At 66.9% G+C, this 15,578-nt stretch overlaps 2 protein-coding genes across 3 annotated transcripts; both read left to right on the top strand.

Moving 5' to 3' along the window:
- Positions 1-1,542: 1,542 nt before the first annotated feature.
- Positions 1,543-7,237, top strand: FES (FES proto-oncogene, tyrosine kinase). 2 transcript variants are annotated; one of them, XM_065734163.1, is made up of 19 exons: positions 1,543-1,622; positions 2,318-2,568; positions 2,649-2,822; positions 2,896-2,992; positions 3,187-3,370; positions 3,611-3,748; positions 3,828-3,947; positions 4,026-4,148; positions 4,224-4,410; positions 4,515-4,592; positions 4,810-5,019; positions 5,347-5,469; positions 5,631-5,684; positions 5,763-5,881; positions 6,066-6,160; positions 6,262-6,385; positions 6,454-6,611; positions 6,793-6,915; positions 7,007-7,237. In XM_065734163.1, exons 2-19 carry the CDS (start codon positions 2,344-2,346, stop codon positions 7,147-7,149), a joined length of 2,475 nt encoding a protein of 824 aa, XP_065590235.1. In that variant the 5' UTR covers positions 1,543-1,622; positions 2,318-2,343; the 3' UTR covers positions 7,150-7,237. The 2 variants fall into 2 exon arrangements, with proteins under 2 accessions (XP_065590235.1, XP_065590236.1); XM_065734164.1 differs by lacking the exon at positions 6,066-6,160 and having other exon boundaries at positions 5,763-5,863; positions 6,278-6,385.
- Positions 7,238-7,848: 611 nt separating this feature from the next.
- On the top strand, positions 7,849-14,898 carry MAN2A2 (mannosidase alpha class 2A member 2). Its single transcript, XM_065734162.1, has 23 exons — positions 7,849-8,117; positions 8,222-8,473; positions 8,581-8,725; positions 8,821-8,992; positions 9,081-9,208; positions 9,297-9,470; positions 9,772-9,958; positions 10,043-10,220; positions 10,333-10,535; positions 10,609-10,791; positions 10,916-11,030; positions 11,142-11,209; positions 11,352-11,517; positions 11,616-11,852; positions 11,944-12,066; positions 12,163-12,277; positions 12,361-12,494; positions 12,578-12,719; positions 12,800-12,933; positions 13,193-13,270; positions 13,518-13,709; positions 13,797-13,907; positions 14,282-14,898. The coding sequence occupies exons 1-23, from the start codon at positions 7,986-7,988 to the stop codon at positions 14,432-14,434; spliced, it is 3,522 nt and encodes a 1,173-aa protein (XP_065590234.1). The 5' UTR covers positions 7,849-7,985; the 3' UTR covers positions 14,435-14,898.
- The last annotated feature ends 680 nt before the right edge of the window (positions 14,899-15,578 follow it).

Here is a 15,578-nt window from a genome sequence, read left to right as displayed (position 1 = left end):
GCAGCTGCAGAGCTCACGATGCAGCAACGTGCCCAGTGCTGCCCTTCAGCTGCAGCACAATGCCCGTGGGCAGCACGGGGGGAACAGCCAGGGGTCCCCAGCCCTGCTCCCACTATGGACGGGCTGCGGGCAGAGCTGGACCCAACCTCGCTGTGCCCCCGTCCCCAGGGCGAGCCCTGAGCTGCATCCCTCACATCTTGGCGTGGAGGCAGCTCCTCTCTGCAGAGCCCCTCGTGCAGTCCTGGCCACAGTGTCTTCCTGTGGTCACGAGCTGTTCCCTGTTGCACGCACATGGCTGCAGCAGCTCCTGCCACGGCTCCCCCCTCTCCTGCCCACCTGAGGCCGTGCTGCAGCCAGGTGCCCGCTGCCATCGGCTGAGGGCAGTGCGGGGCTGAGCTGATGGCTCCAGGCGGCAGCAAATGGCACCGCGGGTGGGATGCGGCCATCGGCCGAGCAGTGCCGGCGCAGCTCCAACGCAGCGCAGCAGCACTGAGCTCTGCTGCAGGAGAGGGGATGGAGGATATGAAACTGGGTGAGCTGCAGCCCGCAGTGGCCTTCCTGCTGCAGGCAGTGGTCAGGGCTGCTTGGAAGTGGGGCTGTCTGCAATCACGGTCACAGTCAGGGCCGCGCAGCTCGGCTGTCCTCACAGATGCAGTGCAGAGCAGTCAGACCCCAGCCCCATGGGGCCCGGTGTCCCCAGTGCCAGCCCTGTGCCGGCAGGGACAGCTGGCTGTGCCCAGGAGAGGCCACGCGACGCAGGGCTAGGATGAGCTGTGAGCTGGCACTGCACTCACCAAACTTGTGCAAACGCTGCAGATGTGCAAGGAGCAAAAGGTGCACGTGGACACTGCTGTGTGAGCAGCAGCTCAGAAAATAAAACTATTCCAGGACGGCCTCTGGGGTCAGGCAGCGGTGGCTGGAGGCTGGTTAGTGTGTGCCACTGCACAGAGCAGCTGTGCTGCTGCTGCTCTGACTCTGAAGTGTGCTGCCAGAAAGGCTGTTTCCAGGCTGCCTGGTGCCAGCAGTGCCCAGGAGCTCCAGCAGCATGGGGTGCCGTACGGTGCTGCGCTGTGCTGCAGCTCCATGGGTGCCCATGCATCAGCTGCTGTGTCTGAGGGCCACACTCAAGGGGAGGTGACAGAATGGCCCCCTCCATAGCGCTGCACAGAGCCCCGAGTGCCCTGCCAGCCCTGCAGCAGGGACAGGGAGAGTGGCTGCAGGCACAGGCACGAAAGGGCCTTTCAGGGTCAAACCCCTGAGGGGCCCGGGCTGAGGACAGGGTCCACAAGGGCAGTGCACCGCAGCCTGGCCCAGCCATAAAAGCCCTGGGCTCCTGCAGGGCCGAATCCTGCAGAGAAAGGCCTTGGTGCACGGTTGCCAGCAGAGGCAGCGGGGCCGGGGGCTGTCAGCCACACTGAGGCTGTGTGACGGAGTTGGCCCCGAGCACGGCAGCCTGGCAGGGAGGGGAGGAAGCGCAGGAAATCTCGCAATGGTTGTATGGTCAGTGCAGGGTTTCCTGTTCCTCTCTGGGTGCCGGAGCTGCGTCAGGTCAGTTGCACCGGCCCCAGCCCCAGGAACACACCAGCACCAGCACTGCAGCGGGAACCTGGCGGCACACACAGGTTGGAGGCACCCCACCCAGGGGCACGCTGACGGGATGGGGTGCTCCTGTAGGGCTGGGGGGTTGCTGTCCTGTTCCTCTATTGGGTTGTGGTCTGTGCTGGGACACGTTGCCCTGCGCGGAGCGGGGCTGCAGCACCGTCCCACTGCTGGCTGCCCCACTGCCACAGGGCTGGGCACCCCAGGGCCATGGCTGGGCTCCCGTTGGCCGTGCACAGGGACACCTCCAGGATTGGCTCTTTCCCCCAGGGCTTGGCACCCCGTACCCCTCCCTTCCTGGCTGTCTCTGACATAGGCACAGGGGTGACCCTGCATTCCTGCAGTGGGATGGGGTCGGAGCTGCTGGAGCCACATGGGTGGGGCTCCTGGGCGTGGTGGGGGCACTGCACCACTGCCCTCAGTCACATGGCAAAGTGACGCTGGTTTTTTGACCCTGTGCTTTGTCCTCCCTGCCACTGTCCCTGTGGCAGCTCCTGCTCCGCGCTGGGTGCGCGCAGCCCTCCCAGCTGCTTTGAATGTGTTCTGCAAGGCAGATCGTGTAGGGCACGGTGTGTCTCCCAGCAACGCAGCCCCAGGGCTGGCTGGGGCACAGCTGTGGGGAGATGGGGGAGCCCACGGGAGGCAAAAGGGACTTGGCCATAGCTGAGCACCATGCAGGGTTTGGAGCCACGGCTCAGCCTGCCCCACTGCTCTGCAGCTCCGTCCCACCTGGACCACAGTGCCATGGGCTTCGGGCCGGAGCTGTGGTGCCCGAAGGGGCACAGTGCTCTGCTGCGGCTGCAGGACAGCGAGCTGCGTCTCCTGGAGATGATGAAGAAGTGGATGTCGCAGCGTGCCAAGAGCGACCGCGAGTACGCGGGGATGCTGCACCACATGTTCTCTCAGCTGGAGAAGCAGGAGAGCCTGGGGCAGCTTCGTGCCAGTGACCACAGCAGCCAGATCGGGGAGGTAGGGACGCTGCAGTGCACCCCCAGACCCGGCACAAGCAGGCGCCCGTCCCCACGCCGCGCTGACACCCTGTCCTGCAGTCGTGGTGGGTCCTGGCAAGTCAGACTGAGACTCTGAGCCAGACGCTGCGGCGGCACGCGGAGGAGCTGGCAGCGGGGCCGCTGGCCAAGCTGAGCGTGCTGATCCGTGACAAGCAGCAGCTTCGCAAGGCCTTCAGCGAGCAGTGGCAGCAGCTCAGCCAGGACTACGCCCGGGTAGGGCCCTGTGGGCGGCGGGGGGCTCAGCCCTCACCCTGAACCCGCTCTACTGACAGCCCCTCCTCTGCAGACCACGCAGCAGGATATGGAGAAGCTGAAGGCACAGTACCGCAGCCTGGTGCGTGACAGCACCCAGGCCAAGCGCAAGTTCCAGGAGGCCAGCAAAGGTGGGTGCCAGCCCCATCCCCATGCACCCCCTGCCGTGCTTTGCTGTGCCCCTACCGGCGCCCCTTGAGCCCCACCAGCATGCTGGGGACTCCTGGACCCCCCGCAGCCCTACGGGACCCATGGCACGGCCCTGGGGATGCAGCGGGAGCAGCGGTGCTGTGGGGTGGGTGTCTCCCACGGCGTTTCCCTGCAGACAAGGAGCGGGAAAAGGCAAAGGAAAAGTACGTGCGCAGCCTCTGGAAGCTCCATGCCCTGCACAACCAGTACGTGCTGGCTGTGCAGGCGGCCGCGCTGCACCACCAGCACCACTACCAGCGTGCACTGCCCACCCTGCACGAGTCCCTCTACAGCCTGCAGCAGGAGATGGTCCTCATTCTGTAAGAGCCCTGCAGCCCTCTGCCTCCCTGGCAGCCGCTCTCTTCCTGCACCCTTGTTGCCCTCAAGAACTGGAGATGTGCCCTCAGCCTCAGGCACTGTTGTCACCCCATTGCCTGCCCCATGCACGCCCTTTCCCTGGCATCAGAGCCGTCATGGGGCTGTGGGCACCCCAGGAGCAGCCATCCCAGGTGCTGCAGGTCCATGGAGGGTGGCAGCTCCCAGCACATGCATCCCTGCAGGAAGGAGATCCTCGGGGAGTACTACAGCATCAGCAGCCTGGTGCAGGCAGACGTGCTGGCCATCCACCAGGAGATCGCCCACGCCATCGAGATGATCGACCCCACCACCGAGTACAGCAGCTTTGTCCAGTGCCACAGGTACAGCGGAGTGGCTGTGAGCGTGGTGCAGCACGTGGGTGCAGCAGAGGAAGCGTCAGTGCTGCGCCGGGTCCCGCAGGTACGACTATGAAGTTCCACCAGCCGTGACCTTTGATGAGAGCTTGCTGGAGGAGACAGAGAGCCTGGAGCCGGGGGAGCTGCAGCTGAATGAGCTGACCATCGAGAGCGTGCAGCACTCGTGAGTGGGGCCTGGCCATGGGTAGGAGGGCTGGCAGGAACATGGCTCAGCACCCACCCGGCACCCATGTCCTTGCAGCCTGACATCCATCGAGGAGGAGCTGTCGGCCAGCAGGGAGGCAGTGAGCAGCAAGGAGCAGCGGGTGTGGGAGCTGCAGGCTGAGCTCCGGGGCGAGGAGCTGGCACTGGGCCCGGGGGAGCGGTGAGGTGCAGTGGGTGGCAGGGCTGTGCTGGGGCTGGGTGGGCAGGGAGTGAGCTCGCAGCGTCCCACCCACAGGGTGCACTTGCTGGGTAAGCGCCAGGGGCTGCAGGAGGCCCAGCAGCAGCTGCAGGGCTGCCTTTGTGCCCAGACCAAACTGCAGGCACAGCGGGATGTGCTGGCCAACAAGCTGGCAGAGCTGGGCTCCGGGGAGCCCCTGCCCGCCTTGCCCCTGCAGGAGGACCGGCAGTCGGTGTCCTCCACGGTGAGTCCCCCCCACAGCCACCAGAACCACAGGGCCGGGGCAGGCTGGGCTCCGGTGGCTCCACACAGGGTTCCTCTGGGAGTCAGAGCATGGTCTTCCCCCAGGAGCAGGAGCGCAGTGGGGTGACTGCTCTGGAGACCATCAAGAACCACATCTCGGGCATCTTCAGTCCCAGGTTCTCGGTGAGGCCATGGGCATCTGCAGGCACTCTGACCCTGCCCTGCTGAGCCTCCCGGCCCCTAAGCACCCACTGCCCCTCCTCTCCTGCCCTGCAGCCCTGCTTCCATTGCTCTCCAGCCCCACTCCCTGCCCTGCAGCATTTCCTCTGCCCTGCTGCCCCTACCCCTGCACTGATGCAGGACCTGGGGGCACGGCGGGGCTCACCTCATCTTTGCCCAGCTGCCACCTCCCGTGCCCCTCATCCCGGAGGTGCAGAAGCCGCTGTGCCAGCAGGCCTGGTACCACGGGGCCATCCCACGCTCGGAGGTGCAGGAGCTGCTGAGCTGCAGCGGGGATTTCCTGGTGCGGGAGAGCCAGGGGAAGCAGGAGTATGTGCTCAGCGTGCTGTGGGACGGGCAGCCCCGGCACTTCATCATCCAGGCTGCTGATGTGAGTGACCGAGGCACCGGGGAGGCCTGGCAGCAGGTGGGCACTCGAGCTCTGCCCTGTGTGTGTGCAGCCCCGGGGGGTGACCCTGGTGTCAGAGTACGGGATGTGTGCGTGTGACTGTGACTGTGGGTGTCCTTGCACCGACCAAACCTGGAGCACAGGGTGTGAGCCTGCGTTGTGCCTGTGAACACAAGCTTGTGCCATGCGCCCGTGTGCAGCCTCACGCATGCAGCCCATGCCTCCACACACCCCAGGCATGCAATCCCCCACGCGTGCATCCCTCCACGGGTGCACGCAGTGCGGCCCCGCAGTGTTCCCTCCCCGCAGAACCTGTACCGCCTGGAGGGCGACGGCTTTCCCACCATCCCGCTGCTCATCGACCACCTGCTGCAGAGCCAGCAGCCCATCACCCGCAAGAGCGGCGTCGTCCTGTCCAGAGCCGTGCTCAAGGTGAGGATGTGCAGCGGGAGGCGGCGGGAGCCCCACGCACAGCACGGCCCCGGGTCCCGCCTCCGTCCGTGACATCGCTGCGTGGGGGGGGGAGCTACAGGGCAGGGGCCGCGCTGCTGGAGCTGGGGGCCGCTCACCGACCTCGGGTCCGCTGCCCGCAGGACAAGTGGGTGCTCAACCACGAGGACGTGCTGCTGGGGGAGCGCATTGGCCGGGTGAGTCGGGTGCTCGGTCCGGCGGCGGTACAGGGCCGCGCCGGCAGCTCGGTCAGCAGCTCCGTGCGTCCCCTGCAGGGGAACTTCGGGGAGGTGTTCAGCGGCCGCCTGCGTGCTGACAACACCCCCGTGGCGGTGAAATCCTGCCGGGAAACGCTGCCGCCCGAGCTGAAGGCCAAGTTCCTGCAGGAAGCCAGGTCCGTGAGGCTGCCCCGCCGCCCCGGCCCATCTGTGGGGTCCTGCGGACCTGGGGCTGCTCAAACCCACTGGGATGCGGCGGTGCTGGGGCTGAGGGCCGTGTCCCCGGGGCAGCACAGAGGCGGCTGTGCTGGGGGCTGTTGGGCCCCCGCCTGCTCGCAGTGCCGTTTGCTGTCCCCGCAGGATCCTCAAGCAGTACAACCACCCCAACATCGTTCGGCTCATCGGGGTCTGCACCCAGAAGCAGCCCATTTACATCGTCATGGAGCTGGTGCAGGGTGAGTCCTGCAGCCCCGGTGTGCGTGAGTGAGCGCTCACCACCTTGCTCACCGCGGTGCTCTGGGGCAGCCGCCCACCAGCTCCACGCTCTGCACTGCAGGAGGGGACTTCCTGAGCTTCCTGCGCAGCGAGGGGCCCCACCTGAAGGTGAAGGAGCTGATCAAGATGACGGAGAACGCCGCGGCGGGAATGGAGTACCTGGAGAGCAAGCACTGCATACACAGGTGGGCTGGGGGCAGTGGAGACAGGACCCCTTTAATGGGTGCACAGCTGATGGCCCCGAGCCCCCCAGGGACCTGGCTGCCCGCAACTGCCTGGTGACAGAGAAGAACACCCTGAAAATCAGCGACTTCGGGATGTCACGGCAGGAGGAGGATGGTATCTATGCCTCCACGGGGGGCATGAAGCAGATCCCCGTGAAGTGGACTGCCCCTGAGGCTCTGAATTATGGTACGAGGTGGCACGGGCACAGCCTGGGACCTTCATGGCAACGGGGAGGGAGCCGGGGGGGCTGTGCCGTGGAATGCCCGAGCTGGGGCAGCAGCATTCCGCTCTCCGAGGTGGGCGGCCGGGAGAGGGGCTCCCACCCGGCGGCGGTGTCACTGTCCCCCGCTGCCCACCGCATCCCCAGGCCGGTACAGCTCGGAGAGCGACGTGTGGAGCTTCGGGATCCTGCTGTGGGAGGCGTTCAGCCTGGGCGCCGTGCCCTACGCCAACCTCAGCAACCAGCAGACGCGCGAGGCCGTCGAGCAGGGTGAGCGGGCAGCGGGGCCGGGGGACCTCGAGCCGTCCCCGACGGGACCGCCCGATTGTCCGTCCGCCCCGTCCGTCCCCGCTGCCCGCAGGAGTGCGGCTGGAGCCCCCCGAGCAGTGCCCCGAGGACGTGTACCGCCTGATGCAGCGCTGCTGGGAGTACGATCCCCGCAGGCGGCCGAGCTTCGGCGCCGTCCACCAGGAGCTCATCGCCATCCGCAAGCGGCACCGCTGAGCGGCTGCGCCCGCCCGGGCGGAGGGGCCGGAGGGCGGCGGGGCCGCAGGCGCGGAGGTGCGCGGGTGCGCTCCTGCGAAATAAAATTCGGCTCTGCAGCGCTGCGTGTGTCGTGGGCTCCGCCGGGCGGGGCGACGCGACACGAGCGCGGTGGGACGGCTCCGGCACGGCCCCGGCACGGCCCCGGCACGGCCCCGGCACGGCCCCGGCACGGCTCCGGTACGGCTCCGGCACGGCTCCGAGCTCCGGCGCCGTCGGGGCCGCAGCGCCGCGTCCCGGCAGGCGGGGGCCGTGCCCGGGGCCGTGCGGGGGGGCGGGGCGGCGGGCGGGGCTCGGCCCATCGCTGCCGCCGCAGCCGGCGGAGGCCGGGCGCGATGTGAGGACGGGGTTGGGCCGCGGAGCCGCGCAGGGTAAGCGTGGGGTGGAGGGGAGGGCCGCGCCGGACGGCTCCGTCCCGTTCCGCCCCCTCTCTCCCTCTCCCCCGCCTTTCCTCTCCATCGCTGCTGCGGGACTCCCGCTCCCCCCGCTCTCTCTCCCGGCCCCGGCCTGCTCCGGGCTCCGCGGCCCCCCCCTCCGGGCACGGCCCCGGGCTCTCCCCGCTCCCTGCCCCCCCCCATCCGCTGCCGCGTGCTGCGGTCCGGCCCCGGGCAGAGGCCGCGCTGTGCCCTCGGCGCGGCTCCAGGCGCTATAAATACCCCGGATCGGGCCGAGCGAAGGGCGCGGGGGGGGTGGGGGGGGCAGTCCCGGCGGGCGGGGCCGTGGGCACGGACGCGTTCGGAGCCGGGGCTGCCCCCGCGCCCTCTCCCCGCTCCAGGTCCGCCCCGCGGCGCTGCGGGATGAAGCTGAAGAAGCAGGTGACAGTGTGTGGAGCTGCCATCTTCTGCGTGGCCGTCTTCTCCCTCTACCTGATGCTGGACCGCGTGCAGCACGACCCCGCGCGGCACCAGAGCGGGGGGAACTTCCCCCGGGTGAGCGGGCGCGGGGCTGCGGGCGGCCGGGCCGGGCCGGGCCGGGCCGGGCCGGGGAGCCCCGGGGCACAGCACCGCGCTGACTGCGGCCCTCGCGTCCGCAGAGCCAGATCTCGGTGCTGCAGAACCGCATCGAGCAGCTGGAGCAGCTGCTGGAGGAGAACCACGAGATCATCAGCCACATCAAGGACTCGGTGCTGGAGCTGACGGCCCATGCCGACGGGCAGCCCGCGCCGCCGCGCCGCGACAACGCCTCCTGGGCACTGCCCCCCGAGAACCGCCCCAGCTTCCTCGCCGTGTCCCCGCAGGACTGCCAGTTTGCCCTGGGGGGGAAGGGCGAGAGCCCCGACCTGCAGGTGAGGGCCGGGTTTGGGTTCCCCAGAGCTCCACGTGGGGAGTGAAGGGCCCGGGGGCCGCACGCTGCTGGGGGCTGTGCCCCCTCCTGAGCTCTCCTCCCCGGCAGATGATGGCCGTGTACTCCCTGCTGCCCTTCGACAATCAGGATGGCGGTGTGTGGAAGCAGGGCTTCGACATCACCTACGAGCCCAGTGAGTGGGACACTGAGCCCCTGCAGGTGTTCGTGGTCCCACACTCCCACAATGACCCCGGTGAGAAGTGGGGCAACGGTGGGCAGAGGGGGAGAGCCATCCCAGGGCCTGCCCTGCCTGATTGTCCCCCTGTGACCACCCCCTTGTGCTGGCAGGCTGGATCAAGACCTTTGACAAGTACTACTATGACCAGACACAGCACATCCTCAACAGCATGGTGCTGAAGATGCAGGAGGACCCGCGCCGACGCTTCATCTGGTCTGAGATCTCCTTCTTCTCCAAGTGGTGGGATAACATCAGTGCCCAGAAGCGGGCTGCAGTGCGGAGGTAGGGCCCACACTCCCAGTCTGTGCCCGGAGGAGGGCTCTGCCATGGGTGATGCAGTGCTGACCGTGTCCCTGGGTGTCCTTTGCAGGCTGGTGGGAAATGGGCAGCTGGAGATGGTGACGGGCGGCTGGGTGATGCCGGATGAGGCGAATTCCCACTACTTTGCCATGATCGACCAGCTGATCGAGGGGCACCAGTGGCTGGAGAAGAACATTGGTGAGAGCCGAGTGGCACGCAGGGCTGGAGGAGCGGGGTGCTGGGGGGGGACTGCCCATGAGGGGTGCTGATGGTCCCTGTCCCCCAGGAGTGACACCGCGCTCAGGCTGGGCCGTCGACCCCTTTGGGTACAGCTCCACCATGCCTTACCTGCTGAAGCGCTCCAACCTGACAGGCATGGTCATCCAGCGTGTGCACTACACCATCAAGAAGCACTTTGCTGCCACCCAGAACCTGGAGTTCATGTGGAGACAGACATGGGGTGAGGGGCTGCGGGGGGGCAGCTGTGCTGGGGGGAGATCAGGAGTGGTGGCAGCTGGGAAAAGCCGGCGACTGCTGGTCCTGTGTGGATGGGGAAAAGAATGCAGGGCAGCAAGGGCTCTGCCCTTCAGTGGTTTTGCTCTGCAGGATGGCCCCAAGGTGACATGTGAATGTGCCATTGCCTGGTGCCAGATCTTGTGTGCCAGATCTGCCGTGCCCCCACTCCGTGTGTTCTGGGTTCTCTGCTCGGGGACAGCAGAGGGAGAGCCTTTGCCGATGCCTGTGTGCCCTTGGTCCCGCAGACCCCGACTCCAGCACCGACATCTTCTGCCACATGATGCCCTTCTACAGCTACGACATACCCCACACCTGCGGGCCAGACCCCAAGATCTGCTGCCAGTTCGACTTCAAGCGCCTGCCGGGCGGCCGCATCAACTGTCCCTGGAAGGTGCCGCCCCGCGCCATCACCGAGGCCAACGTGGCGGAGCGGTGAGTGCTGTGAGTGCAGGGCTGAGCAGCACTGAGCCCAGCTCCTGCTGCCGCAGCCGGCCTCATGCCCCGACCCCACGGCAGAGCCCAGCTCCTGCTGGACCAGTACCGCAAGAAGTCCAAGCTGTACCGCAGCAAGGTGCTGCTGGTGCCCCTGGGCGATGATTTCCGCTACGACAAGCCGCAGGAGTGGGACGCTCAGTTCCTCAACTACCAGCGCATCTTCGACTTCCTCAACGCCCAGCCCCAGCTCCGCGTGCAGGCAGGTGCAGGGGGGCCGGGGAGCAGTGTGCTGGGGAGTGCAGGCAGAGGGTGAGCAGCGGGAGGGGCCCCGCAGCTCTGCGTCACGCTCAGAGCTGCGTGCCGTCCCGCAGGCGCAGTTTGGGACGCTGTCTGACTACTTCGATGCCCTGTACAAGAAGGTGGGCATCGTGCCGGGGATGAGGCCGCCCGGGTTCCCCGTGCTGAGCGGGGATTTCTTCTCCTACGCGGACCGGGAGGACCATTACTGGACAGGCTACTTCACCTCCCGGCCCTTCTACAAGAGTCTGGACCGCGTGCTGGAGGCCCACCTCCGGTGAGGGGCCGCGGGGGGCCGGGGTGGGGGCTGGGGCGGGGGCAGGGCGGGGGCTGACCCTGTCGCTGCGCAGGGGGGCAGAGCTCCTGTTCAGCCTGGCGTTGGCCCACGTGCGCCGTGCTGGCGCCGACCGCCGCTACCCGCTGTCCGACTACGGCCTGCTGAGCAGCGCCCGCCGCAACCTGGGGCTCTTCCAGCACCACGACGCCATCACCGGCACTGCCAAGGAGGCCGTGGTGGTCGACTACGGAGTGCGGTGCGTGCGGGAGGCAGGGCACGGCCCCGGGGTCTGTCTCGGGTGGGGGCTGGTGGGCGTGGGGCTGGGAATGGGTATGGGGGCCCGTGGGTTGTGGCTCACTCTGCCCAGTGCTGTGCCCCAGGCTGCTGCATTCCCTCACCAACCTGAAGCGTGTCATCATCAACGCCGCGCATTACCTGGTGCTGGGGGACAAGGACGTGTACCACTATGACCCTGCCACGCCTTTCCTGAGCGCGGTGAGCTGCAGTGCCTGCCTGATGCGGGCTGGGGACCCAGGAAGGTGTCATGTCCCTGAGCCAGGCTGGGGTCACAGGGATGCCCTGGCTCTGACCCACGCCTCTCCTCAGGACGACACACGCCTCAACCAGGACTCGCTTCCAGAAAGAACAGTGGTCAAACTGGAGGCCTCACCGCGGTAGGGCTGGGTCCTCCTGCCTGGAGTTGGGTCTTGTGGGTGGGGGGTGTGGGCACACAGCACCGGTGGGTGGTGCAGAGCACGGGGCACGTGGGATGCCGTGAGCTGAGCGTGGCCGTCCTGGTGTGACCCCACCCCACAGATTCCTGGTGGTGTTCAACCCGCTGGAGCAGGAACGCCTGAGCCTGGTGCTGCTGCTGGTGGACTCCCCACACGTGTGTGTGCTGTCTGAGGATGGGCAGCCGCTGCCTGTCCAGCTCTCTGCACACTGGGGCTCTGCCACCGAGGTGGTGCCTGATGTCTACCAGGTATGGGGGTGCCCCGCTGCCCACTGCTGCCGTGGGGCCCTGCCCTGCTGAGTGTCCCCTCCGTGGAGCCGCTGGCTCAGGGCTCCCGCTGCCCGCAGCTCTCTGTCCTTGTCCGCCTGCCTGCGCTGGGGCTGCGTGTGCTGCAGCTGCAGAAGTCCTTTGATGGCCACACCACGCTGCAGTCCTCTGTGCGCCTGTACCTGCATGGCCGGGACGTGTTGGTGCGCAAGCAGGAGACCATCCCCGTGCACGTCTTCCCAGCTGCCCCTGAAGACTTCTGCCTGGAGAACCAGCACCTGCGTGGCTGCTTCTCGGGGCGCTCTGGTCTGCTGCAGGTGGGTGCAGGTCTGGGGATTAAAGGAGGGTGGGTGCCTCAGTGCTGCCTCACACGAGGGCAGCTCACTGCTGTGCCACCTCACCCTGCAGAGCCTCCGTCGTGCTGGGGAGGAGCGGGAGCAGCGGGTGAGCACCGAGTTCTTCATCTATGGCACACGGACTTCCAAGGACAAAAGTGGAGCCTATCTCTTCCTGCCTGATGGCGAGGCCAAGGTATGGGGCTCCATGGAGAGCCTGGCTGGCAGCCATGCCCACAGCTGCGAGATAGTCTGGGAGCAGCAGGCTCAGCACAGCCCTCCTTCCTCACAGCCCTACGCACCCAAGGACCCCCCCATTGTGCGAGTGACAGAGGGTCCTCTCTTCTCTGAGGTCTCCAGCTACTATCAACATGTCCAGACCGTGGTACGACTCTACAATGTGCCAGGTGAGATGATGTGAGGCTGTGCAGGGAAGTCCAGGGTGTGGGGTGATGCTGCCCACAGATCCCACCCTCACTGCTGCCCGCAGGGCTGGAGGGGCTGTCCCTGGACATGTCATTCCTGGTGGACATCCGTGACCACGTCAATAAGGAGCTGTCCCTGCGCTTCAGCACCGACATCGAGAGCGATGACACCTTCTTCACAGACCTCAACGGCTTCCAGGTGTGCCAGCAGGCTGGGGAGGGCTGGGGCTGCCCACGGGGACCGTGCCCTGCCACTGAGCCCCCTGCCCCCACCCTCGGCAGATCCAGCCCCGCAGGTACCGGCAGAAGCTGCCGCTGCAGGCCAACTTCTACCCCATGCCCACCATGGCCTACATCCAGGACACGCAGAGCCGCCTGACGCTGCACACAGCGCAGGCCCTGGGGGTCTCCAGCCTGGGCAGCGGTGAGCGGGGGCTGCGTGGGGCTGCGTGGGGCCACGCACGGTGGCTGCCCGGTGCTGAGCAGAGCGTGGGCTGATTGCAGGCCAGCTGGAGGTGATCCTGGACCGGCGCCTCATGCAGGATGACAACCGGGGCCTGGGCCAAGGGCTGAAAGACAACAAGAGGACCTGCAACCGGTTCCGCCTCCTCCTGGAGCGCCGCAGCACCGCCAGCAAGGTGCACGGGCAGGGCGTGGGGGTCGGGCATTGTCGCACACATCCCACAGTGGTGTGGAATGCGCGGGCACCAGTGTGTGGCTGGCTGCAGGGTGCCCTGCTGGTGCTGCAGGGGGGGGGGTCGTGCCCAGGGTGTGTGGGGGGGGTGGGCAGGGGTGTCCGTCCCGCTGCGGGGACGTGGTGTCATCACACTGGTCATCATAGTGTTCTCATCCTGTCACCTCGTTGCTCTCTGTCCTCACACCCTTTCACCCGTTCAGAGCTCCGGCTTCTTTTCCAAACTGGCCTCCATGCTTAAAGCCTTGGGCTTCCCTGGCACCAGGACCAGCAGCCCTGAGGTAACGGCCGGCCCGGCCCCGCCGTCGCTCCCAGTCTCGTGCACTAGCTGCTAGCCACTAGCCTAGCCAGGCCTGTAGCGGTTCATAGTCCGACCATAGGGCTGCGTGGTGTGGCAGCCGTTCGGGTGATGAGGAGGGAGAGGCAGTGTGTGGTGGGGGGCTCTGAGTACCGGTTCTCTAAGGAGCTGGGAGCCCCTCAGCCCAGGTGCTGCAGCTGCACTGCCAGTGCTGACTTGGCTTCTTTCAGGATCAGGACAGCCGCCCGGTCAGCTTCCCCTCGCTGCTGAGCCACCTCACCTCCATGCACCTGAATGCCGAGGCCCTGGTCCTGCCGGTGGCCCAGCAGCCAGCCCTGCCGGCCCTGCGCTCCTTCGCACCCCTCTCTGCAACCCTCCCCTGCGACTTCCACATCCTCAACTTGCGGACGCTGCAGGCAGAGGTGAGTCGTGGCCCTGTGCTGCGTGAGGGTCCCTCGGGGGCAGTGCTCCCTCGGGGGCAGTGCCGTGCCTGACCCCTGCTCCCGCAGGACGACTCACAGCCCTCGGCTGAGGCGGCCCTGATCCTGCACCGCAAAGGCTTTGACTGCAGCCTGGAGGCCAAGAATCTGGGATTTAACTGCACCACCAGCCAGGGCCAGGTAGGAGCTGTGCTGGGACACCCTGCTGTGCCTGGCACCAGGCTTGCCTCTAGCATCCTGTTCTCCAGCCAAGCCAGGACTGGGGCAGGAGGGGCCTTCAGACCCCTAGTGCCAACATCCCAGAACTGGTGGCTCTTCAGAGGTCCCACAGTGCAGCTCCCAGCCAGCTCTGCCCCTTGCCCAAGGGGGGCTGTGGGATGCACAGTTGGAGGGACTGGAGCCTTGTATGGATGCTGTATTCCGTGATGAGGAAGGGCAGAACCTGGGCAGGGTCAGCCTGGTCCCGTGGGTGTGGGAGTGGGCACCTGCTGGTGGGTGTGGTGTGGGGCTGCCCCGTCCCACTCATCAGTGGCACCCCACTCGTGTCTCCCTAGCTGGCGCTGGGCAGCCTGTTCCAGGGGCTGGAGCTAGGCTCCCTGCAGCCCACCTCGCTGACCCTGATGTACCCGCTGGGCACGGCCTCCAACAGCACCAACATCCACCTGAATCCCATGGAAATCGCCACTTTCCGCATCCGCCTGGGATAGTCCCTGTCAGAGGGGATGGAAGCAGAGTGGCTGCGCAGCATGGGAGCAGCAGCGCCAGCACAGCCCACAGAGACCTGTCCTCACGGCCCACAGCAGGCGATCGGTGCCGGGCAGGAGCTGCCAGACCTGCAGAGGCTACTGCCTTCTTATTTATTAGTCCTGTGTTCTCAGATAGATTTCAGTGAACTGCTGCGGCAGGGCTGCGTGGAGGCTACTGGATGCTGGGCACAGAGGACGTGGGCTGGGCACTGAGTGGAGCAGCGTGGCAGCGGGACAGACTCTGCCCTGCTGTGTTTGCACAGCTGCCTGGGAACGTGAGCTCCTGGAGCCCTGGAGAGGGGCCCATGCTGGTGCCTGGCTACCACAGCACAGTAACACATAGGTACCAGGGGCCAGGCAGGCGCTGTGAACCTTGACCCTGAGCTCACCTGGAGCTTGTAGGAAACGTGAGTCTGTTTCCAAGAGCCCTGGCCTGTGTCTGGTCTGTGCTTCTCACACCGGTGGGGCTGGGGAGTGGTGCTCTGTGGGGATGGGATCAAACCTGCTCCTGCATACTGGTGGCAGTGCCAAACTCCTCTGCTCCATGGGAGCCCTGAAGCTGCGGTAAGCTGCACTGTGTCCTCTGCTGCACTCTGTGCCCTCCCCCGGAGCTGATTATTACTGCCGGGGTGCTGGTGGGGAGGGCTGTGGTGCCCTTGAGGAAAGCCAGGCGAGGAGCTGGTGCTGCCTGAGCTCCATCTCGTTTTGCACTACACTCTGTGTGCCCAGCCCTGGGCACAGAGCCACAGGATGAGGGGCCATGGGGCACAGCTGGGGCGATGCCAGGGCCCCGATCCTGCCCATCTGCAGGCACCCAGCAGCGGCTCTGTCAGAGCCCAGCTGGTGGCACAGCTGGCAGGGGACCAGGTGGGACAGTGTGCCCACCGCTTGGCCCACGGGCCTCACTCACGCTATTTAGCGCCCTGCAGCGCTGAGTGCCCCCGCCCCACACGCCGGCAACGCCGCTCCCACAGCGTCCCGGTGCGCTCTGCGGGGCGAGGAGAAAAGGGGCGTAGGGATGGAGGGGGTCACGGCAGGTCACGCGTGGCGTCACGGGTGGGGGGGGCGCTCACACGTGGGCTGACGCCTGCGCCTCCGGGACGCG

This window comes from Cyrtonyx montezumae, unplaced genomic scaffold (genome assembly GCF_038088225.1).
Source record: "Cyrtonyx montezumae isolate F1298 unplaced genomic scaffold, pur_monq_1.0 scaffold_17, whole genome shotgun sequence".
In the NCBI taxonomy this organism is placed as follows: domain Eukaryota; kingdom Metazoa; phylum Chordata; class Aves; order Galliformes; family Odontophoridae; genus Cyrtonyx; species Cyrtonyx montezumae.
This window is presented reverse-complemented; position numbering and strand designations above follow the sequence as displayed.

What these genes read in the sequence shown, in the direction of transcription:
- FES (XM_065734163.1), top strand. Translation starts at nt 2,344, where the DNA reads ATGGGCTTCGGGCCGGAGCTGTGGTGCCCGAAGGGGCACAGTGCTCTG. An exon ending in AAGTTCCTGCAGGAAGCCAG is followed by an intron (nt 5,882 to 6,065) that starts GTCCGTGAGGCT and finishes CTGTCCCCGCAG; the next exon opens with GATCCTCAAGCAGTACAACC. An exon ending in CCCTGAGGCTCTGAATTATG is followed by an intron (nt 6,612 to 6,792) that starts GTACGAGGTGGC and finishes CCGCATCCCCAG; the next exon opens with GCCGGTACAGCTCGGAGAGC.
- MAN2A2 (XM_065734162.1), top strand. Translation starts at nt 7,986, where the DNA reads ATGAAGCTGAAGAAGCAGGTGACAGTGTGTGGAGCTGCCATCTTCTGC. An exon ending in GTGGCTGGAGAAGAACATTG is followed by an intron (nt 9,209 to 9,296) that starts GTGAGAGCCGAG and finishes CCTGTCCCCCAG; the next exon opens with GAGTGACACCGCGCTCAGGC. An exon ending in AGCCCCAGCTCCGCGTGCAG is followed by an intron (nt 10,221 to 10,332) that starts GCAGGTGCAGGG and finishes GCCGTCCCGCAG; the next exon opens with GCGCAGTTTGGGACGCTGTC.